The sequence below is a fragment of the Electrona antarctica genome, assembly GCF_951216825.1.
Source record: "Electrona antarctica genome assembly, chromosome: 6".
In the NCBI taxonomy this organism is placed as follows: domain Eukaryota; kingdom Metazoa; phylum Chordata; class Actinopteri; order Myctophiformes; family Myctophidae; genus Electrona; species Electrona antarctica.
The window spans coordinates 53,589,920-53,614,535 of record NC_136811.1 but is presented as its reverse complement, the minus strand read 5'-3'; the positions used below and the strand labels follow the sequence as shown (position 1 = coordinate 53,614,535).

The following is a 24,616-nucleotide window of genomic DNA, read 5'->3' as shown; positions in this document are numbered from 1 at the left end:
CTTGTCTGGCTTTGTCCTTAAAGACGAGGCTGAGAAACGGACAATACAATACAATTATAGACGTATATATTTTTGAGTGGTGCAACCACTCCAAGGAACAGCAATGTCCGTGTTAACCTATGTTTGTGTGTGACTGATGTTGCACTGATGTTGCACTGGGAGGGAGTTGCACCACTCAGTTCACACGGGTGTGATTTTTTTAATTCTCTGGGTTACTTTCACTGTAAAGTGCTACTTGTTGGGGTCATTTTGATTGACTTGCAGACATGACAACTCAAACGGATGAACTTTCGACTAAATTAAATGATCCCAACAAGATGCATCTACTGAATTAAATGGACAAGTCCGTGTTACGGTGGTAATTGTGACAAAGGAAAAATCCCCAAAGGGATGCACCTTTTGAGTTAAGAAACAGTTATATATATATATTTTTTTTGTCTGAAGCATGATTTTGTTAATCTGGAAAAACAACTTGATGAATATTATTCACTTTTTTTCATACCAGAGAGGTGGGAGGTTGCTCATTCTTCTGAAACACATGCCAGCATGGAGCCTGTGAACGAGTTGGTTAAGAAAACCATGCCATCACTCAGTAGTCATAAAATGGGTGCACTCCTGGCCAGATTAGAGGCATTAGGAGTTACATCTGTGGATGACCTTATCAACGTGAATGCCTCAGACCTTGAGAACACTCTGACAATCATTCAGTGCAGAAGACTCATCAAAGCTTTCGAAGACGGTAAGTTTTTTCTCCTACAAAATCAACTATATTGTATATTTATGATATTAACAGTCAGGTAAATTAAAATCATTCGTAAAAATCTGGAAAAGACAACTAGTGCAGAGGCCAACACTAAATATTTTCATGAATTGGTACTGTTTTTTTTTCGTATGTCTCTTTTTCGTGCAAAAATGAAGGCTTGGAATTCAGAATCGTGAAACCCCCCTTGTTTGACATGTTGCATGCCTGAAGGAAAGCTGTGGTACCGGTCCTGCCAGCCTTGAATCCAAATATATCAAACTTGCTACTCACATTCTAATGCATCCCCTTGCTGACTTATTTAACCTGTCTGTCAACCTGCTCATTTCCATCATTATGGAAATGTGCTAAAGTCACCCCCATCTTCAAAAGTGGGGACACATCAGATCCTAATAACTATCACCCCATTTCAATTATCTGTATCGCTGCAATAATCTTTGAAAAAGTCAGAGCTCTCACAATTAGTCTCTACAACATCTTGTCCCCAGTCCAATCAGATTTTAGACCACACTTTTCCACCACTACAGCCTTGCTAAAATTCACCAATGATGTACTCTTATCCTCTTGTAAATGTATTTATTGATTTGTTGAGCACTATCTGCTTCTTGACAAGCTCTATGCCATTGGGTTACAGCAAAATGCCACTCTGGATTAATGCTTATCTCCATAATAGGCGCCAGTGTGTTGTCTCACAAGGCACCCAATCTGATTACCCGATAATTGAGAAAGGAGTCCTAGGTTCCACCTTATTATATCTGATGTGATGAACTGTCAGAATCAGCTTTTGTTGCGTTCTACTGAACGTGTCAAACTGATATATTGAGCTTATTGCACAGTGTGGCTTCCCCCCAGTAGGCTACATTCACATTCAGTAGATCATGTGATCTTTTGTGGCCAGATGTAATTTATTGGGGTCTAGTAGGACTATAGTAGATAATAAAACAACATTTTGTAAAACAAATAAATCACACCCGTGTGAACTGAGTGGTGTAAGGTCTTATATAGACTGATCAGCTGTGGTCTAACGTAATGTCTGACGTAATCAAATCACACCTGTGTGAACTGGGTGACCATAGCAACCATGCTCATTTTTGAGTGGTGTAAACCACTCCTACAACTGGCTTTGTTAGTCTGTGCGCAAAAAATGAGCATGGTTGCTACGGTCACCCAGTTCACCCGGGTGTGATTTCATTACGTCAGAGCTGATTTTTGAGTGGTGTAAACCACTCCTACAACTGGCTTTGTTAGTCTGTGCGCAAAAAATGAGCATGGTTGCTACGGTCACCCAGTTCGAACAGACACGGGTACAAAGCCAGTTGTTGGAGTGGTTTACATTAATCAAAAAAAAATAAAAAAAATACATATTTAGCCCCATGCTCGAATGTCCCCGCCCCCTGTCAAAAACAGCTAAGATCCCTAAAACGAAAGAAAGCAGCAAATGAATAAAAAAAGATAACACTCAACTTTTACTTTCTCTAATAACAAACTAAAACATGAACCCTTGGTTGAAAAAAAAACTAAAGTTGTCCTCCTGACCCTTTGTGCCCCTGGTGGTCCCCAACTGGACTCTGTGAACCAGCATATTAATAGTAACATTGATGAGGATATGTTATCCGTAGGTTCACAAGCTGCAACACCCTCCACAAGCCCTGGCCCAACACCTGCACCTCTGCCACAGAGAGACCTGCCAGTCCTGCCCCCAACACCACCTGAGACAACACCACCTGCATATCTGTTGGAGCGACCTGTCTGCAATGGGAGGAGGAAGTCATGCAGGGGTGCTGAAGGCATGCTGCGTCACTGCCACTCAAGTGACTACTGGCCAAACACAGCACGTCTTTTCCGGGACTTCCGTTTACATTGCCAAAGCAAGTGCCGCTGGGAAAGAGGGAGACGCGCCTCTGATTGGCCTACCGAACATCCCCTTCCGTTTGCTTCCAAGGAATCTCGGGAAAGCTTGCCTCCATGTTGCCTTCACTCGAGATACAGACGCCCCAGAGCCGGAAGAGGCCTTTATAGGTCTATGCCTGAGATAACACCACCTAAGACAGCAGGCCCCACAATTGGTCAGACGACGTATTCTGTGCCATGGCACAAAATGCCCTCAGCAATCATGGACTCCTTCACTGCAAAGAAATGGATCCCGGCGAGCAAAAGAGCGGGCATGATTCGGATGGTTGTGGAAGATCACATCAGTAAACACCGTGGGCAGAGACCTACTAGAGCACAGCTGCGGGAAGTCGCCCAGAAGATTGTCGATCAATATCCTCTCTCCTTCCAAGAGACGGAGCCCTTTGGAAATAAACCGTTTGCGTCAAACGGTTGTTCAGTTCTCCTTCAACAGCTAGAAAACAGAGTTGAAAATCTGAAGAGGGATTCAAAGGGTGTCTGTCCAAGAAGGAAAAGGTCCAGATATTCAGATCGTTACGGATGTGTGGCATGGCAGCCTGCTGTTGAGGGACCTGAGTGTAGAGCAGCACTGCAGTCTAAACAAGAGGAATTGAAATGTGCCTTCAAAACCCATGATCACCACCACCAGGTAAGGCTGCAACCATCCATTATTTTCATGGTGATTATTGTGTGAGTATGGACTACTTTTTGGTTAATAGAGTAATTGATTTAGAGTGTGTGTGTGTGTGTGTGTGTGTGTGTGTGTGTGTGTGTGTGTGTGTGTGTGTGTGTGTGTGTGTGTGTGTGTGTGTGTGTGTGTGTGTGTGTGTGTGTGTGTGTGTGTGTGTGTGTGTGTGTGTGTGTGTGTGTGTGTGTGTGTGTGTGTGTGTGTGTGTGTGTGTGTGTGTGTGTGTGTGTGTGTGTGTGTGTGTCTTTCCAAAAAATAGACAAGTTGGTTTATTTCCATAATTTCATTCAAAAAGTTTAACTTTCATAGATTATAGATTCACTGCACACAACGTATATGAGTCTGTTAGTCAGCATATATGTTTTTATTCTCCCCAAAAATCTGATTTTATTTGTATTTCTTCTATCTTTAGGAGTCATCTGTTAGACAAATGATGATTGAAACTTATCCCATCCAGCGCGAAGCCATCAACGATGGAACAAGTGTCAAGGTAGGGGTGGGCAATATGGTGATAAATATTGTATCGTTGTGATGCAGTATCGTAATACGATATTTACAGATGTCATATGTCCTGATAACAGTGAATGCCCATTCTATGATTTGCAGTTCTATACCTTAATTTATACTTAGAACGACGGTTTTGTTGGCCAAATGTAATTAGTATTAGTATGTTGGTCTAAATGTTCAGTTATTCCTTTTTCTTTTAGTTTCTGTTACCTTGTAGGTGGTTGTACTGTTAAGTAACTGGAACAATAACCCTAAAAACAGCATGAATCGAAACAATATTGTGATAATATATTTTTCCATATCGCCCACCACTATGTCAAGGTCATGAAGGAAGAGTGGCCATTCCTATTTGAAGCTGCTCACCTCTTTGATCACACATCTCGACTCCTTGGCTTCCTCGTACTCAACAAGCTGGCAGAGGAACTTTCCAGCAAAGAATCGGGCATCAACAACTTCCTTGACTCCATAGGTAAATTACTTTACAGTAAAAGCGGGTGACCGTGTTGACCGGGGTGCAGTACTTAGTTTAGACAGTTTTTGGTTTAGACTAGTCATTGGTTAGACCAGTCATTAGTCCTACAACTACAACCTATCTCAAACCCTCACCCTAAACCTAACCTCCCACGGGGCAGCACACCTAAACCTAACCTTAACCCAAGTCTAACCAATGACTAGTCTAAACTAAGTATGCACCCCGACCGTGTTATCACAAGGAAAATTACCTACCTGGGTTGAATTTTATTGAGCAATTTTACAGTGAAAAAATGGCAACAAAAGTAATCAAGAAGGTCAACGTTTTGTGGTTGAACCACCCTCCCTCCCATATACATTTATTACTACTAGTGTTGAAGATGTAGAGTGCCGCACTGCCGCATGAGCTTGTAGAATTTAAATAATTATTTTAAATATTTAGACATTTGTAGAATCGGGATCCTCGGGTCTTAATGCTTGTATAATTCTACCACTGTACTATTTACGAGATGTTAATAAAGTATACAATCAATCATAGGGATGAAGCTGGGTAACGGTCCGGTGCCGCTGATCAGTGGTATTGCGAGATACTTAAAGGAAAACCCTGATCGCCTCTTCTACCAAAATGAGGTAAGTGTTAGGGATTTTAAACACCCAGGAAATGATCTCAACATACTTATCTATATCCAGTGGTTGCAGAAATACTCAACCACAAGTGTAACCTGTTTAGACCGAGAACCAGACTTTCAATCCAGGAACCCATTTTGGGGTTGTTGTTGTCACTATGTACAGTATAGCAACATAATTATGTTGTGTGTGTGTGTGTGTGTGTGTATATATATATATATATATATATATATATATATATATATATATATATATATATATATATATATATGTATATATATATATGTATATATATATATATATATATATTTAGTGAGAATCCCTGTAACATTATTGTCTATGCTTAGTCGTTACGTCTGATACAGACACTGTTTGTGTACATTGGAAACATAAGATCATCACATTCATATGTGTATCTTTGTTTTATCTTTCTAAAACAGGACTCCATGGATGTTGATCTTGGCAACCTCCCATGTACCCCATGCATCCTACTCAGAGGTTAGTAGTTATCCCAGCCAGCTTGGTATAATTATGTTATGTATTTGTTTTTAGTTTTACTGATAAGACAATTTGTTGTGATGAAAAGGTATATAGAGATTAGGGCAACGTCTTTAAATGTAAGTACAATCACGTCTGAGAAACAAAATGCTGAATACCGTTTCAAAGTATATTTGGCTTGTTCTTAACTTCTAACAAAAACTACTAATTAGCAGAAATCACAGCTGTGTGTGTGTGTGTGTGTGTGTGTGTGTGTTCTTTTAAATCACTTTTTTTTTTGTGATAATCTGTTTAAGGTGACCAGCAATTCAAAATCGCTGTGGATCAGGTCATTGTAAATGACCACTTCACCTCCCCCACTGCGGCCCTCGCCTATGCCTTCGCCCTGTTCTATGTCTGTAACATAGAGTACCCGAAGGAGATGGCTTTGACGCTGGAGTTCATGCAAAGGTAAGCAACACATGGTTTGGTAATGTATATACCTGGGCTATTCAAATTCTGAGAGTCTTGTCTGTCACAATGCGTCACAGCACAACACAACGTGAGCTTGTAGATCTGCACTATTTTCGGCATGCAGCCAAATCTATCTATAAATGCACCAAGTCTCTGTATATACGTACGTATGTCTGTGTCCGCGAGACATGGCCAAAGCATTTACGGGAGTCCCCAGCCAAAAACGTTGAGAACCCCTGCTCTATACAGCCGGGCACACCGGTCTAGTATACTGTATAAATCTGGCATTACGACGCAGTAAAGGCCCCAGCGAAATACACTACAAATACTGTACAAATGTTCAGGGGTGTGTACAGAAACAGGGCATGGGCTCCTGACATGGCTCTGCAAGGCTTACTTATGCCGAGTTCCAGCTGATTACAAACATAACCTACCAAAAACATTCTAAGTCCATGTTCAACAGGTCAAGATATTTATCTACATGATTCAAATGGTAAATGGTGCATTTATATAGCGGTTTTATCTTTTATATAGCGCTTTTATCCAAATCGCTTTACATTGTGCATTACATTGACCCATTCACACACAGATGGTGGAGGTAACCATGCAAGGCACCAACCTGCTCATCTGGAGCAATTAGGGGTTCAGAGTCTTGCTCAAGGACACTTCAACACTAACTCTGGTGGAGCCCGGGATCGAACTGGGAACAAATGTAATGTCCCAAATTAAACAAATAAAGTTGCCCTTCCCTACCCACATCTATATGGAGCATTCTAGCTTTGCCTCTTGCCTTGAAGACGACTGTGTCCGCCATATGACTTCAGCCTATATAGACTGGTATAACCTCACTTTCAATTGCACCTCTTTCTTCTGTATCCTCTGAGGTCTCCTGATCAAACGCATACAGTACCATAATAATACTAAAGTGCTAGGCAGGGGCAGTCCACAAACACACCATATCAATGATGGCTATTGAACTCCAGAGTGTACTCTAGAGTGTTGTGATTAATGTGATATTTCTTTCATTCGTGTCGCCGATCTACAAGCTCACAGCGGGTTTGTCTCACTAGAATAGATCTACAAGCTCACAGCGGGTTTGTCTCACTAGAATAGAGGGTTTAAGTGGTTAGGGTGCTTCCAGATGGTTCTCACTGCACTGTTCAACAAACTGCTTAAAGGACCACTTCACCACTTTTCAACACATCTTCATATCCATATCCTCACTCATGTTCATGATAAGCACTTTTTTTCCCTACTCAGTCCGTGTCTCATAGGAGGGCAACCCATCTACCAGTGACATCATCGATGGGTTATCCAAGCTAATTCAAATGTTAACTTCCTGAAAAGTTGCAATGCAAAAATGGAAGCCATCATACTCATGATAGTACGAATATATATTGTAATCTTGTTAAAAAAAATTCTATCTAACGATGATGTCACTGGTGGACGGTTTCTGTACATCCCTCCTATGAGACACAGATTGAGTAGGGAAGAGTTGTGAGTGAAGTGGTCCTTTTAATGACTAAGAGTTTATAGTGTGATTATTACATTTGTGTTTTCTTTTGACAATGTTTTAGCAATTGTTTGCACTTTACACTTGAAAGGATCCTACTCAGGTTTAACCCAGTAAGACCTGAGGCCGATTTGACAATTGTCTTCTAAAAATCAATGGTACTCAAACGTTTTGTGCCAAGGACCCCCATCAACTAACTAAAGTTTAAATTCTGAATACATTTTACTTGAGTTTGGTAATCCATGAATGGAAGTACAATTAGTTAAAGTTTAGATTTTGAAAACTTAACCTTTTTTATAAAATATTTCATCTGTTTCCTTAGAGTTTTCTTTGGAATCAATCCAGACAGAGGGTCCAAGGTAGAACAGCAGGGGCAAAAACAGCACCACATTCCGGCAAAACTGGCAAAGTTTGTGTCTCAACTGAAGGATTTCCAATCAGGGGTTGACACTAAGGTTCCCCGAAAAGTCAATTGTCAGGACCTGCCGGTCGTGCTCCCAACACCACCTGAGACCACACCACCTGAGACGGCGCCACCTGAGACAGCGCCACCTGAGACAACGCCACCTGAGACAGCGCCACCTGAGACTGCGCCACTTGAGACAACACCACTTGAGACAACGCCACCTGAGACAACACCACCTGAGACAACCTTCTACCTTTATATGGATATGCCTGAGACCACACCATCTGAGACAACGCCACCTGAGACAACCTTCTACCTTTATTTGGATATGCCTGAGACAGCACCACCTGAGACCACGCCACCTGAGACCGCGCCACCTGAGACCGCGCCACCTGAGACTGCGCCACCTGAGACTGCGCCACCTGAGACTGCGCCACCTGAGACCGCGCCACCTGAGACAGCGCCACCTAAGACAGCACCACCTAAGACAGCACCACCTAAGACAGCGCCACCTGAGACAACAGGCTCCCCATCCTGTCTGACGTATTCTGTGCCATGGCACAAAATGCCCTCAGAAATCATGGATTCCTTCACTGCAAAGAAATGGATACCAGCGAACAAAAGAGGAGACATGATTCGGATGGTTGTCGACGATCACACCAGTAAACACCATGGACAGAGACCTAGTAGATCACAGCTGCGGGAAGTCGCCCAGAAGATTATCGATCGATATCCTCTCTCCTTCCAAGAGACAGAGCCCTTTGGAAATAAACCGTTTGCATCAAACGGTTGTTCAGTTCTCTTTCAACAGCTACAAAGCAGAGTTGAAAATCAGAAGAGAGATAATGAAAGAAAGAGGCCAGCAGAGGGTGACGTTTCAAGAAGGAAAAGGGCCAGATATTCAGATCGTTACGGATGTGTGGCATGGCAGCCTGCTGTTGAGGGACCTAAGTGTAGAGCAGCACTGGAGTCTAAACAAGAGGAATTGAAAAGTGCCTTTAAAACCCATGATCACCACCAGGTAAGGCTGCAACCATAGATATTATAAGAAATAGATGCCTCATTTGCTGCTGCAGTTCATTGGAGCGACGTGTATCCCAATGAAGGCGGAACTGCAGTGCTGAAGGCTTTTTTTATTTATTTTTATTTTAACAAATCTTTATAACAGTCATGACAATATACATTACAATACAAAACAAGACAAACAAACAAACACAAACAACAAAGTTATTAACAATACAACATCAGAGCCAGGGGGGATTAGATTACTAACAGAAAACATTAAAGAGTGAACACAAAGCAACAGTTCTCCGCAGCTTTCTTATTTAGAAGTGCTGAAGGCATTTGCTGAAGGCGACTGTCGCTGCCCAAGTGACGTCACTCATGCGACTCCTCCACGTCTCTCGCTGTCACTCAAGTGACTACTGGCCAATCACAGCGCGTCTTTTCCGGGACTTATGTTACGCACGCGGGAGCTTGTCAAGCTTCCGCTTTGCTTCCGCTAATGCTTTGCAAGGAATGTCGGGAAAATTGTGCCTTCAATGGTGACACGCGCCTCAGAGCCGGAAAGGGCGTCTATGTATATATGTCTGTGGCTGCAACCATCCATTACACATTCTGTCCTGGTTTTTTTCTTGCTTTAACCCCTGTGGCCATAAAATGTTTGTATTCCTACAGTACATGTCTCTAGTTTATATTTTGGTATGATAACTCTTCCAGTTCAGTAGCTTAATGCCAGTTATCGCCCAGTTATACTGTATGTGACCACACCATAGACAAGTGTGTGTGTGTGGCGTTTTTATTCGCTCCAAACATTGGATTATTTGTATTTCTATGTATTGTATTTCTTCTATCTTTAGGAGTCGTCTGTTAGAAAATGGATGACTGAAACGTATCCCATCCAGCGCGAAGCCATCAACGACGGGACATGTGTCAAGGTAGGGGTGGGCGATATGGTGATATGTATTGTGAGGGTTTGGGACATGTGTCAAGGTAGGGGTGGGCGATATGGTGATATGTATTGTGAGGGTTTGGGACATGTGTCAAGGTAGGGGTGGGCGATATGGTGATATGTATTGTGAGGGTTTGGGACATGTGTCAAGGTAGGGGTGGGCGATATGGTGATATGTATTGTGAGGGTTAGGGACATGTGTCAAGGTAGGGGTGGGCGATATGGTGATATGTATTGTGAGGGTTAGGGACATGTGTCAAGGTAGGGGTGGGCGATATGGTGATATGTATTGTGAGGGTTTGGGACATGTGTCAAGGTAGGGGTGGGCGATATGGTGATATGTATTGTGAGGGTTAGGGACATGTGTCAAGGTAGGGGTGGGCGATATGGTGATATGTATTGTGAGGGTTTGGGACATGTGTCAAGGTAGGGGTGGGCGATATGGTGATATGTATTGTGAGGGTTTGGGACATGTGTCAAGGTAGGGGTGGGCGATATGGTGATATGTATTGTGAGGGTTTGGGACATGTGTCAAGGTAGGGGTGGGCGATATGGTGATATGTATTGTGAGGGTTAGGGTAATACAATATTCACAGATATCGTATATATATCCTGTTAACAGTGAATGCACATTCTGTGATTTGCAGTTCTATACCTTAATTTATACTAATTTATACTACTTAATTTATACATTAGCCAAATGTACTAGCCAAAATTATTTTGGTCTAAATGTTCAGTTACTCGTTTTTCTTTTAGTTTCTGTTACCTTGTAGGTGGTTGTACTGTTAAGTAACTTGAACAATATCCCTAAAAAAATGCATTAAATAATATTGTGATATTATCGTGTATCGTGATACTGCTTGAAACAATATTGTGATATTATATTTTTCCATATTGCCCAGCACTATGTCAAGGTCATAAAGGAAGAGTGGCCATTCCTATTTGAAGCTGTTCACCTCTTTGATCACGCATCTCGACTCCTTGGCTTTCTGGTACTCGACAAGCTGGCAGAGGAACTTTCCAGCAAAGAATCGGGCATCAACAATTTCCTTGACTCCAAAGGTAAATTACTTTACAGTAAAAGCGCGTGACGGTGTTATCACAAGGAAAATTACCTACCTGGGTTAAATATTTTTGGGCAATCTTTACAGTGGGAAAAAATGGCAACAAGAAGGTCAACATTTGTAGATTCGGATTAATAGGTTCACGTTCTTGTATAATTCTTCCACTACTATTTACGAGCCGTTAATAAAGTATTCAATCAATCATAGGGATGAAGCTGGGTGACGGTCCAGTGCAGCTGATCAATGGCATTGCGTTACACTTTAAGGAAAACCCTGATCGCCTCTTCTACCAAAATAAGGTAAGTGTTATGGATTAAAACGCCCAGGAAATGATCTCAACATAATTATCTATATCCAGTGGTGGTAGAAATACTCAACCACAGTACTCGGGGCTTAAAGTTCTCCGTCCTGGGGACGGATTTCCGTCTTGAGGACTTCATATGGGCCATTTATGAGATCAGAAAAAAATAAAAATAAGGTGGGTGTAGCCATGGCCACGGTGTGAATGACATTAAGTCATCCAAACGCAGCATATACTTGCTACTAGTCAAGAGATCTCTCCAAAGTGCAAACTACCAAGCATCCATTCCCACTCAAATAATATTTACATCGATCAGCTGCTCGGAATGCACCACGCGCTACTGAATGTAACCCCACACAGCGATACCGAAGTGTTGGCATGCCGGTGTCTTCTGCACTGCTGCGCAGACAGTAAATGGCAGATCTGCAAGCTCACAGCATGTCACGAATCTATGCGCTGTGAGCTTGCCTTGTATATCTGCTTACTGCACGCAACACCAGTGCGCAACTAAGTCTGTTGTGCTCGATTAGATTTCCCCCTGCTATTCTGACTTAAAAGTAGCACAGATTTAATTTACCACTCTTCCGCCTGATTTTTTATTTTTTAGCTTTAACCCCTGAGTACTTTAGTCAACTTATAGATACTCACGTCAAACAATGATAGTTGACCCACTTTGCACTGCTAGTACTCTAAGTCTAACCCATTTAGACAGAGAACCATAGCTTTCAATACGGGAACCCATTTTGGGGTACCCACAGACACCGTTTGTGTACATTGGAAACATAAAATCACCACATTCATAATTAGCCTATGTGTATCGTTGTTTTGTCTTTCCAAAACAGGACTCCACGGATGTTGATCTTGGCAACCTCCCATGTACCCCATGCATCCTACTCAGAGGTTAGTAGTTATCACAGCCAGCTTGCTATAATTATGTTCTCCATTTTGTTTTTAGTTTTACTGATAAGACCACTTGTTGTGATGAAAAGGTATATGGAGATTAGGGCAACATCTTTTAAATAGAAGTACAATCAAGTCTGAGAAACAAAATGCTGAATACCGTTTCAAAGTTTTTACCAGCTGCTATGCAATTGACGATATTCAGACCGCTGCCATCTTGCCGGCAAGGTGCTAACAAGGTGCAACTTCCCATAGACTGCCCAAAACGCCAAACTCACCAGCATTGCAGCTGTGCGGAAAGCTTGAATTATCCTCTTTCAATCTGTAAAGTTTCTGTTTCATAAAAATCCACCAAAGACATGTTATGAGCTACTTCCTGTGAAGAAATTCTGTGCAGGTTATTTTTTCCAAAGGGTCAGAGTTTGGGAGTGCTTGTTGGATATCACTCAACAGCCCTGCGTACCACCTGTTTTGAATTTGCACATAATGCAGGAGGCAGCAGGAGGTTGCTTTACTAAAAACGAGTGCTTCCAAACTCCTACTTGGGGAAAAAAACACCTGCAAGGAATGTCTTGACAGGAAGTAGCTCATAACAAATCTACGGTGGATTTTTATGAAACAAACACTTTGCAGATAGAAAGAGGATAATTCAAGCTTTTTGCACAGCTGCAATGTTGCTGAGTTTGACGTTGTTTAATACAATCAGATAAACTAACTAAACTACTGCACTGAAACTGACACAGAGGCACTTAAGGTTCATTCATAGTCTGGATTTTCGGAGGTGAGGTGACCACCGCTCCGGCGGTGAGGTGACCACCGCTCCGGCGGTGAGGTGACCACCGCTCCGGCGGTGAGGTGACCACCGCTCCGGCGGTGAGGTGACCACCGCTCCGGCGGTGAGGTGACCACCGCTCCGGCGGTGAGGTGACCACCGCTCCGGCGGTGAGGTGACCACCGCTCCGGCGGTGAGGTGACCACCGCTCTGGCGGTGAGGTGACCACCGCTCTGGCGGTGAGGTGACCACCGCTCCGGCGGTGAGGTGACCACCGCTCTGGCGGTGAGGTGACCACCGCTCTGGCGGTGAGGTGACCACCGCTCCGGCGGTGAGGTGACCACCGCTCTGGCGGTGAGGTGACCACCGCTCCGGCGGTGAGGTGACCACCGCTCCGGCGGTGAGGTGACCACCGCTCCGGCGGTGAGGTGACCACCGCTCTGGCGGTGAGGTGACCACCGCTCTGGCGGTGAGGTGACCACCGCTCCGGCGGTGAGGTGACCACCGCTCTGGCGGTGAGGTGACCACCGCTCTGGCGGTGAGGTGACCACCGCTCCGGCGGTGAGGTGACCACCGCTCCGGCGGTGAGGTGACCACCGCTCCGGCGGTGAGGTGACCACCGCTCTGGCGGTGAGGTGACCACCGCTCCGGCGGTGAGGTGACCACCGCTCTGGCGGTGAGGTGACCACCGCTCTGGCGGTGAGGTGACCACCGCTCCGGCGGTGAGGTGACCACCGCTCCGGCGGTGAGGTGACCACCGCTCTGGCGGTGAGGTGACCACCGCTCTGGCGGTGAGGTGACCACCGCTCTGGCGGTGAGGTGACCACCGCTCTGGCGGTGAGGTGACCACCGCTCTGGCGGTGAGGTGACCACCGCTCCGGCGGTGAGGTGACCACCGCTCCGGCGGTGAGGTGACCACCGGAGCTGAAATAACATTGAGCGGTGGTGAGTAAAAACAGAAGGGCTGGGGCGGTGGCGGTGGTTTGCTCTTCACCGCGGCTCGTGACGTCATGTTGTAGTTTGGTGGTCACCTAACCACCGAAAATCCAGACTATGTATGAGCCTTAAGCCTATAGCGGACCCCCTGTGTGTGTGTGTGTGTGTGTGTGTGTGTGTGTGTGTGTGTGTGTGTGTGTGTGTGTGTGTGTGTGTGTGTGTGTGTGTGTGTGTGTGTGTGTGTGTGTGTGTGTGTGTGTGTGTGTGTGTGTGTGTGTGTGTGTGTGTGTGTGTGTGTGTGTGTGTGTGTGTGTGTGTGTGTGTGTGTGTGTCATTAGTCTCATATCATCTGGTTCACAGTTGTGACTTTTTGGTTTCTCATTCTCTGCGTCCTAATATACATAATCAGCACTTTGGCTATTGGTGTGTGCGGCCGCTCTTTTGTCTTTTTAAGACTTTACTTTTTGAATCTGTTTAAGGTGACCAGCAATTCAAAATCGCTGTGGATCAGGTCATTGTAAATGACCACATCACATCCCCCATTGCGGCCCTCGCCTATGCCTTCGCCCTGTTCTATGTCTGTAACATGGAGTACCCAAAGGAGATGGCTTTGACGCTGGAGTTCATGCAAAGGTAAGCAACTTCTGCTTACCTTACCTTCAAATTCTGAGAGTCTTGTCTGTCACAATGAGTCACAGCAACAGACATGTGAGCTTGTAGATCTGCTATTTTCGGCATACAGCCGAATCTTATATCTGTAAATGCACCAAGTCTCTACGTACGTATATGTATGTAATCCACGTAGCTTGAGAACCGTTCACCCCCCACGACTTCAATTTCGACATGTGCACACCCCCACAGGGAGTGCAGTGCCCATTGTTGAGTCTGTCGGACCCACGGTTGTCCAGAACCGCCATAAAAGGCCTCTGCCCAGGCTCTGGACCTGACATAGCTGCATATATGGACTATGGAGCTGGCCTGTCCAGGCCTGCCTGACACAGAACTCCATATATAGGATATAAGTTCTGAATACATCTTACTTGAGTTTGGTAATCCATGAATTGAAGTACAATTAGTTTTGAGTTTGATAACCTTTGATGTAAATGATTCCCTAACTTAACTTTTGATGTAAATGATTCCCTCAAAGGTTTTGTTTACTTATTCTGGTTTACAGTGTAATGTGGCTCTGGATGAATGGAGCCAGTCTGTTACTCTTTAGTTCAGTTTCATCCATTTAATTGTATAGCTAAGATATTTAATCTGTTTCCTTAGAATTTTCTTTGGAATCAATCCAGACAGAGGGTCCAAGGCAGAACAGCAGGGGAAAAAACAGCACCACATTCCGGCAAGATTGGCAAAGTTTGTGTCTCAACTGAAGGATTTCGAATCGGGGGTTGACACTAAGGTCTCAGAGGTACATGCCCGTCGGGCACGGGATGGCGGTCCAAAGAAGAAAAGGTCCACATATTCAGATCGTTACGGATGTGTGGAGTGGCGGCCTGCTGTCAAGGGAACGGAGTGTAGAGCAGCACTGCAGTCTAAACAAAAGGAATTGAAAAGTGCCTTTAAAACCCATGATCACCATGGCCGTCGGGCAAGTACAGGTCGTGTTCTACTTGCCCAAAGGTCATGCATACCTGCCCGAGAAGTCAATTGTCAGGACCTGCCGGTCCTGCCCCCACCACCACCTGAGACAAACTTCTACCTTTATATGTCTATGCCTGAGACAATACCACCTGAGACAATACCACCTGAGACATCGCCGCCTGAGACATCACCGCCTGAGACAACGGCACCTGAGACAACAGGCTCCCCATCCTGTCAGACGTATTCTGTGCCATGGCACAAAATGCCCTCAACAATCATGGATTTCTTCACTGCAAAGAAATGGATACCGGCGAAAAAAAGAGGATACATGATTCGGATGGTTGTTGATGATCACATCAGTAAACACCATGGACAGAAACCTACTAGAGCACAGCTGCGGAAAGTCGCCCAGAAGATTGTCGATCAATATCCTCTCTCCTTCCAAGAGACGGAGCCCTTTGGAAATAAACAGGTTGTGTCAAACGGTTGTTCAGTTCTCTTGCAACAGCTAGAAAACAGAGTTGAAAATTTGAGGTGGGATGACAAGTTGATGTCTCAACTGAAGGATTTCCAATCAGGGCTTGACACTAAGGTCTCAGAGGCAAATGTCCGTCGAGCAAGTACAGGTCATGTTCTACTTGCCCTAAGGCCATGCAGTGTCAGACTTACCCGAACAGTCAATTGTCAGGACTTGCCGGTCCTGCCCCCGACTCCACCTGAGACAACGCCACCTGAGACGACGCCACCTGACACGACGCCACCTGAGACAACGCCACCTGAGACGACGCCACCTGAGACAACGCCACCTGAGACAACGCCACCTGAGACAACAGGCTCCCCATCCTGTCAGACGTATTCTGTGCCATGGCACAAAATGTCCTCAACAATCATGGATTCCTTCACTGCAAAGAAATGGATACCGGCGAACAAAAGAGCAGACATGATTCGGATGGTTGTCGACGATCTCATCTGTAAACACCATGGACAGAAACCTAGTAGAGCACAGCTGCGGGAAGTCGCCCAGAAGATTGTCGATCAATATCCTCTCTCCTTCCAAGAGACGGAGCCCTTTGGAAATAAACCATTTGTGTCAAATGGCTGTTCAGTTCTCTTTCAACAGCTCGAAAGCAGAATTGAAAATATGAAGAGGGATGGCAACTTCAATAAGAGGCCAGCAGAGGGTGACGGTCCAGGAAGGAAAAAGTCCAGATTTTCTGATCGTTACGGATGTGTATTGTGGCAGCCTGCTGTTGAGGGACCTGAGTGTAGAGCAGCACTGGAGTCTAAACGAGAGGAATTGAAAAGTGCCTTTAAAACCCATGATCACCACCAGGTACGTCTGCAAACCACCCAGTATTTTCTTGGTGATTATTGCGCAAGTATGGATTACTTTTTGGTTAATAGAGTAATCGAGAAGTAATTTATGAGTTCACAATGGGACGCGTGAGCTTATAAATTGTATGTATGTATGTATGCATGTATGCTCCCCCAAATTCTGATTATTTGTATTTCTATGTATTGTATTTCTTCTTTCTTTAGGAGTCATCTGTTAGAATACTGATGACTGAAACGTATCCCATCCAGCGCGAAGCCATCAACGATGGAACATGTGTCAAGGTAGGGGTATGGTGATAAATATCGTATCGTGATACAGTTTCATGATACGATATTCACAGATATCCTGATAACAGTGAATGCACATTCTATGATTTGTAGTTCTATATACAGTATACCTTAATTCAGGGCTTGACATTAAGGCTTGTCCGGATGTCCGGGACACAGAGTACAAACTGTTCATGTACTACTAACCAAGTAAATTCCCAAGATTGAAGTCAGATCTAGTTTACAATTTACAATTTAGGCATTTAGCAGACGCTCTTAATCCAGAGCGATTTACATTAGGCAAGAACAAAAGTAAGGGAATACATCACATATATAAAATGCATTTATCAAGAAACATGCGTAAGCTAAGAACGTAACTAGAACATATCTATATAATGACACTGTACGGACGGAAGGACGGAAGGAAGGAAGGAAGGACGGACACACACACACGGACGGAGTGCAAAACATACTCTCTCCCCATGCCTTCGTCCTGGTGGAGACAATAATGACACTATGCATATTAACTATACATATATACTATACTATGCTATACATATGTACTATGATGTGCTATGACTACATACAATGCAATTATTGTGCTGTCTACATGACATGCTACAAGTCTGTTTCAAATGCTATCTAAGTCTAAAAAGTGCTATCTAAGGGGGTAGGGTAAGTGCTATGGGCCATGATGGAGTCTGAAAAGGTGGGTCTTCAGACTACGGCGGAAGATTGGGAGTGATGCTGCAGTTCTGATTGCAACGGGGAGTGCATTCCACAGTTTTGGGGCCAGAAGGGAGAAGAGTTTGGGACGTGTGGAGCGTTGTCCCGGCGTTTTTAGTGAGGGTACTTCCAGTTTCATATCCATTTGAAAGTTCTGGCAGAAAACGCGTGTTAACCCATTTAGGCCTGACCTCAACATTTAAAAAAAATCTTCCTAAATCCTCCAGTTTTCTGAAATGTATATTTTCACGATTTTTCAAAAATAGCAGACCTACAAGCTCGTAGCGCGCCACTCGGTGGCGCGCTATGCGCTTGTAGATCTGCTATTTTTCAATAGCTAAATTATAACAATGTTTAAAACACCAAAAGGGGTTAAGTAAAATATCGCCACTTTTCCACGAGGAAAAGCTGGACTGGGAACAGTTGATGTTTGGGAAGCACAAACGTATGAGGAACACAATTGACAGGTGTGTTGCGATTGGGGTGGGGTAATCGATCACACCACCTATTTTGTGAGCCCCATATATTTGTGCTTCCTAAAACGTGTTCAGTCCTGCACTCATTCCGGGCCCCTCGCCGGAGAGAATGTCCTCCGTGTACAGCTTGTAGAAAAGTGGAGATATTTTTTTGTAAATACACGTTCTCTGCTAGAACTATCAAATGAATATGAAACTAGTCCCCCAAATTACTCCCAAGTCTTAGAAATGAATTATTGGGTGAGTGCACACACAGTACTACAAGTTTATCTATGCGCGGATCGCCGGATGGGACCGATCTATGGCTGTGTATTTGGAATACATGAAATGTATTTAAGATCACAGAAATTCTAGGGTTACAGTATTAACTTATAAACTGAGAATATTCATATAATATTCAAACATGTAAACCAATTTACAGTTAGTTGATTTAAAATGTATTTGTCTGTGCTTACATGTGCTCCGGACAAGTGACTTTTGTTCCCGGACAAGTGAATGGGAAGTGCCTCAAAAAGTTGATGTCAAGCCCTGCTTAATTTATACTTATGTAGAACGACTGTTTCATTAGCCAAATTTAATTAGTATTTTGGTCTAAATTATCTTTTTTTTTCTTTTAGTTTCTGCTATCTTGTAGGTGGTTGTACTGTTAAGTAACTTGAACAATAACCCTAAATACCGCATGAAATAATATTGTGATATTATCGTGTATCGTGATACTGCTTGAAACAATATTGTGATAATATATTGTTCCATATCCCCCACCACTATGTCAAGGTCATGAAGGAAGAGTGGCCATTCCTATTTGAAGCTGTTCACCTCTTTGATCACGCATCTCGACTCCTTGGCTTTCTGGTACTCAACAAGCTGGCAGAGGAACTTTCCAGCAAAGAATCGGGCATCAACAACTTCCTTGACTGCAAAGGTAAATCACTTTGCAGTAAAAGTGTGTGACGGTGTTATACCTGGGTTGAATTGTATTGGGCAATCTTTACAGTGAAAAAATGGCAACAAAAGTAATCAAGGAGGTCAACCTTTTTTGGTTTGGCTCAAGGACGCTTCGACACTAACTCTGGGGCAGCCCGGATTCGAACTGGGCACCTTGCGGTTCCTATCCGGCCACTAGTCTGAGCCACCACCGCATGTTAAGGACCACCAAAATTATATGTAGTTTAGACTAGTCATTGGTTAGACCAGTCATTAGTCCTACAACCTATCTCAATCCCTCACCCTAACCCTAACCTCCCACAGGGCAGCACACCTAAACCTAACCTTAACCCTCTCCCAACCCTTAACGCACCCCTCACCAACCTTAATCCAGTCGTTTTAACACACCCCTCACCAACCTTAATCCAGTCGTTTTAACGCACCCCTCACCAACCTTAATCCAGTCGGACCAATGCTATGTCTAACCAAAGTATGCCTCCCGAACCCCATCTCAAAATACGTTGTTCTAGGGGCAGAAGCAAAGATATTAGTTAACATTCTTGTATAATTCTACCACTGTACCATTTACGAGTTGTTAATAAAGTATTCAATCAATCATAGGGAGGAAGCTGGGTGACGGTCCAGTGCAGCTGATCAGTGGCATTGCGAGATACTTAAAGGAAAACCCTGATCGCCTCTTCTACCAAAATGAGGTAAGTGTTATAGATTTTAAACCCCGGGAACCCATTCTGGGGTTTTTGTCACTATGTACAGTATAGCAACATAATTATTATGTCATATTTGAATCCCTGTAACATTATTGTCTATGCTTAGTCGTTAACTCTGATACAGACACTGCTTGTGTACATTGGAAACATACAATCGTCACATTCGTATGTGTATCTTTTTTGTTTTTCCAAAACAGGACTCCACGGATGTTGATCTTGGCAACCTCCCATGTACCCCATGCATCCTACTCGGAGGTTAGTAGTTATCACAGCCAGCTTGCTATAATTATGTTCACCATTTGTTTTTAGTTTTACTGAAAAGACCACTTGTTGTGATGAAAAGGCATATGGAGATTAGGGGCAACGTCTTTAATTGTAAGTACAATGCATTTATGTATAAGTCAGAGAAACAAAATGCTGAATATCGTTTCCAAATATTCTTTGCTTGTTCTTACCCCAAACTACTAATTAGCAGAAATCACAGCAATTGTTCTATTAATTCATTTGTGTGTGTGTGTGTTTCTTTTTAAATTTATTTCGTTTTTTGTGATAATCTGTTTAAGGTGACCACCATTTTAAAATCGCTGTGGATCAGGTCATTGTAAATGACCACATCACCTCCCCCATTGCGGCCCTCGCCTATGCCTTCGCCCTGTTCTATGTCTGTAACATAGAGTACCCGAAGGAGATGGCTTTGACGCTGGAGTTCATGCAAAGGTAAGCAACACATGGTTTGGTAATGTGAGAGTCTTGTCTGTCACAATATGTCACTCACAGCACAATGTGAGCTTGTAGATCCGCTATTTTCAGCATGCAGCCAAATACTGGCATTATGACGCCATAAAGGCCCCACCAAAATGCATTACAAATACTGTACACATGTTCAGGGGTGTGTACAGAAACAGGAGATAGGCTTCTGCCCTATGGTCCTCATGGCTCTGCAAGGCTTATTTATGCCGAGTTTCCAGCTGATTACAAACCTAACCTGCCAAAACATTCTAAGTCCATGTTGAACAGGTCAAGATATTTATCTACATGATGAAAATGGTAAATGGTGCATTTATATAGCGCTTTTATCCAAATCGCTTTACATTGTGCATTACATTAACCCATTCACACACACACACACACACACACACACACACACTTTTACATAGATTGTGCATTCCCATTCACACACCGATGGCGGAGAAAACCATGCAAGGCATGGTGTTGGTGAGGTCGGATGTAGATTTGCTGGCCGAGTATCTCAACTGTGTCTATTACTCTTTAGTTCAGTTTCATCCATTTCATGTTATGTGTAGCTAAGATATTTAATCTGTTTCCTTAGAGTTTTCTTTGGAATCAATCCAGAAAGAGGGACCAAGGCAGAACCACAGGGGAAAAGACAGCACCGCATTGGGGCAAGAATGGAAAAGTTTGTGTCTCAACTGAAGGATTTCCAATCGTTCATTTGAGGCTTTTGGACTATGTACACACACGCATACAAGCGTGCGCACACACACACACACACACACAGACTTACATCTTACATCTGCCTCAGACTCTTAGTCTGGCGTAGCGAGTGAACATTCTCAAGGTGAGAAATGCAAGATTGTCAAAGTTTGGGACTGAATGCACCCGCTTTGAATGTTATCAGCCTATAATCAAGAACACATTAGGGAGCACAAGCTTTTTCTGACCAACCATGACGGGGGCGCGGCCACCAGAGCCGCCTCGGCGCCGTTCGAGTTGCGTACCGGTTGCCCCTGGCATGTCTGCACCGTCCTGCGGGGAACACAGCCGTCGCTGAAAACAACGTCAGTATGGCCATATTGGGGTTGATAACGTGTATTTAATGCAGATAACATATGAATCCGTTGCTCAATGAATGACTTTGAATGGAGCATGTGAGGTTTTTGGACTGCATGTACACACATGCACACCCACACACCCACATAACCACACACACACGCACACACTACCTCTTGTCTGACTCAGACTGCGAGTTTGACGTAACGATGTTTTGTGAACATCCTCAAGCTGAGAAATGCAACAACATGTCTTAAAAATGTGTATGACACTATGGGGACAAAGGGGTGAAGTACCTGCCTGGGGGCGAAGACTTGAATAACACACTGATACGGGCAGTGCACCCCCCGCGCCTCCGCCTCCCATCTTCCACGTGTGTGTGTGTGTATAGTGTCAACACACGCAGAGATGACAGATCAGAATCACACACACACACACACGCACGCACGTGACAGAGTTTTGGTATGGAATGAACATAATATAGTAATTAGGCCTGCATCGCTTTGCCTAAAACACTGAATTATGAAAAGGAGCAGGTACTTCACCCCTATACACACACAGAACCTACCTCTTATCTGTCGCATCTGTTGAGATGTCTGTCTGATGTTCTGTGAGTATTCTGAGGCCTCATACACACTTAAAGAACAAATGTTCTGGGCTCTGTCTGTGATTAATGGCTGCCACAATGCAATTCCAATGGTTTGACCGAACATTTGTGTTTGATTGCGGATTGCTGCCTCATCAAACAGCAATGCCACATTCGGCCACCATGTCTTTTTCACTTCAGTGTTTCCTCTCAGTGATGTCTCTTGTGTGTATATATTCTAAGTTTCCACATCCTCCTGGAGGGGACTCCTCATTCCCCACTGACGGGTTGAAACGGCAGTGGCAAATGGGGACAATCCCTGTAAAAAATAAAAGTTTTAAGAGAAATGTGCATTACAGTTGAAATGTATTTTTGTTTTTATTTTATGCAAATGTCTAAAAGTTGTTTTATATGATGGAAATGTCCGTAAAAACTATGTTTGCATATGGTGCTAATAATTGGCATGACTACAAATTTGGAGTGCTGGGGGTACATTTTAAAAAACACAATACAGAAAAAAGTGTTTCATTGCACTGTTCAATTGTTTGAAGCTGAAAAGAAATACAAATAAACATTGTTATATTTGTATATTTGTGGTTTAATCAGATTGATGGATGAAAGTGGACGTAAATTGTACAGAGAATATCCGATATAAATCTACATTTTCCATATTAGGATTGACGGAAGTGTCTGTAAAAGGAACAGACCAAGTATCATAAAAGTATTATTAGTATTGACGGACGTGTCCTTGTACAGTTAGTGGTTAAGTTATCTAAAAAGACACACAATGACTCATCCAGGGGAATACCGTATTACTTGCACAGTTTGTGGGAAAGTAACACGAGCAACTTGAAAATACACATGATGACCCTTTACTTGTACAGTTTGAGGTAAGTGCTGTAGTCAAAGTAATAATCTAAAAAGACACATGACTCAAACGGGGAACAAATCCTAACCTAAACTAGATATCTAATAATAATGGTGGGCTTTTGTTTAAAAATAAAGGTTTTATGAGCCAATGAAGATTGCAGTTTTAAAAAAAATCTTCTTCTGCCCCTAGTACATACGCATGATTCTAAACTACATCCGCCTATAGGCAAAGACCCACCCATGGTAACGCCCCGCCTGCCTCTGGTCTTCATCAGAGACCTGATACATTTTGCACAAAGTTCTTAATTTGTCACTGCTGTTTGATCTGTATCACGGATTAATGTAATTTATTTGTATGTGTAAACTTGAAAGACCTTTTCCCAGTATTGTACTGGAAAAAGGTCTCCTTTCCCTTCATCTGTATCCTTTAGTATAATCATTGTATTAGTTTACTATAATTAGATTAATACACAGTAATCAACACAAACACTTTATTTAGAACACACCCAAATCCAATCATATTACAGCGTACAAAAATAATATTCTGGATCGTCATCTGTCGTGTGTGCCAAGCTGTCATTCTCTGTCCCTTGTATTGTACCTTGTATAAGTTGCATTTCCCACCAAGGAGTATGGACTAAATACAGCTTTTGTCCCCACACGTCTCAAGATTTGCCAGTGACAATGAACGGAGAAATTAAACGCCATTGACATTGAAGGGAAAATCTACATCATATGTAAACTAGCAAATCGGCTAAACAATCACAGGCAACCGGCATTCTGATTGGCCAGTATGATGATGCATGATAAGAGTTGATAATTCCGCTAAATATGACGTAAATTAAACATCGAAACATTAAACGCCATTCACATTGAAGGGAAAAATTACGTCATGTAAACGAGCAAATCGGCTAACCAATCACATGTTGGTCCGCTAACATAAATTGATGTACAATGACCTAATTTCACAAAGGTGTGATTTGAGCCTATATACAGCTTTTGTCCCCACAAAATGTCTGAAACACAAATTAAATGCCAGCGACAATGAAAGGAAAATTAGGTCAAATGTCTGCCAAATGTGGCGTAAATTTGTGGCAACGGGCATTCTTATTGGGCAGTATGAGATGATACGATAAGAGCGCCCCTCACTTCACCTGGGTGTGATTTTTAGTTTACTAACCAGTAAGATGCCGGACGGCGAGGTCGCGTGCACGCATCCACCTAGGGGACAGCAGACGGCTGGGCGAGTGCTGGCACTTTGGCATGGGGGGGTAAGATCAACATATGGAATGAATTCTGTACTGGCCATATATGGAGCGTGTATTGAGTGTACAGGGTTTGATGTGGTCAGATGAACATGGAATGTCAGAACAGGTCAGCTCCATATATGGAGATCCGAGGATGGCAACGGGGAAAGTGTCTTGAGTGTACAGGCTGTGATGAGGGCCCAGTTAGGGCCAGGCCTTAATTTCAGGCAGGATGAGAACTCAACTGTGGCAGCGTGGCCGTGGGCAGTGTCTTGAGTGTACAGGGTTTGATGAGGGCCCAGGTAAGACCGGGCCTTACTTTTTGGGCCTGTTGAGAACAAT

At 43.5% G+C, this 24,616-nt stretch overlaps 1 protein-coding gene across 2 annotated transcripts in view; it reads left to right on the top strand.

The window, feature by feature from the left end:
- The window catches only part of LOC306925453 (uncharacterized protein), a 33,304-nt gene extending 10,591 nt beyond the window's left edge, over positions 1-22,713 (top strand). For both annotated transcript variants that reach the window (XM_079504279.1, XM_079504278.1), the window contains exons 3-22: positions 506-739; positions 2,380-3,299; positions 3,751-3,828; positions 4,167-4,314; positions 4,855-4,946; positions 5,384-5,441; positions 5,738-5,891; positions 7,730-8,834; positions 9,673-9,750; positions 10,667-10,826; positions 11,036-11,127; positions 11,972-12,029; positions 14,217-14,370; positions 15,010-16,657; positions 16,864-16,941; positions 18,903-19,050; positions 19,674-19,765; positions 19,978-20,035; positions 20,344-20,497; positions 21,111-22,713. In XM_079504279.1, coding sequence (XP_079360405.1) covers positions 506-739; positions 2,380-3,299; positions 3,751-3,828; positions 4,167-4,314; positions 4,855-4,946; positions 5,384-5,441; positions 5,738-5,891; positions 7,730-8,834; positions 9,673-9,750; positions 10,667-10,826; positions 11,036-11,127; positions 11,972-12,029; positions 14,217-14,370; positions 15,010-16,657; positions 16,864-16,941; positions 18,903-19,050; positions 19,674-19,765; positions 19,978-20,035; positions 20,344-20,497; positions 21,111-21,237 — 5,636 coding nt within the window. In that variant the 3' untranslated portion in view covers positions 21,238-22,713. The remainder of the gene's footprint in view (positions 1-505; positions 740-2,379; positions 3,300-3,750; positions 3,829-4,166; positions 4,315-4,854; positions 4,947-5,383; positions 5,442-5,737; positions 5,892-7,729; positions 8,835-9,672; positions 9,751-10,666; positions 10,827-11,035; positions 11,128-11,971; positions 12,030-14,216; positions 14,371-15,009; positions 16,658-16,863; positions 16,942-18,902; positions 19,051-19,673; positions 19,766-19,977; positions 20,036-20,343; positions 20,498-21,110) is intronic.
- Positions 22,714-24,616: the final 1,903 nt, after the last annotated feature.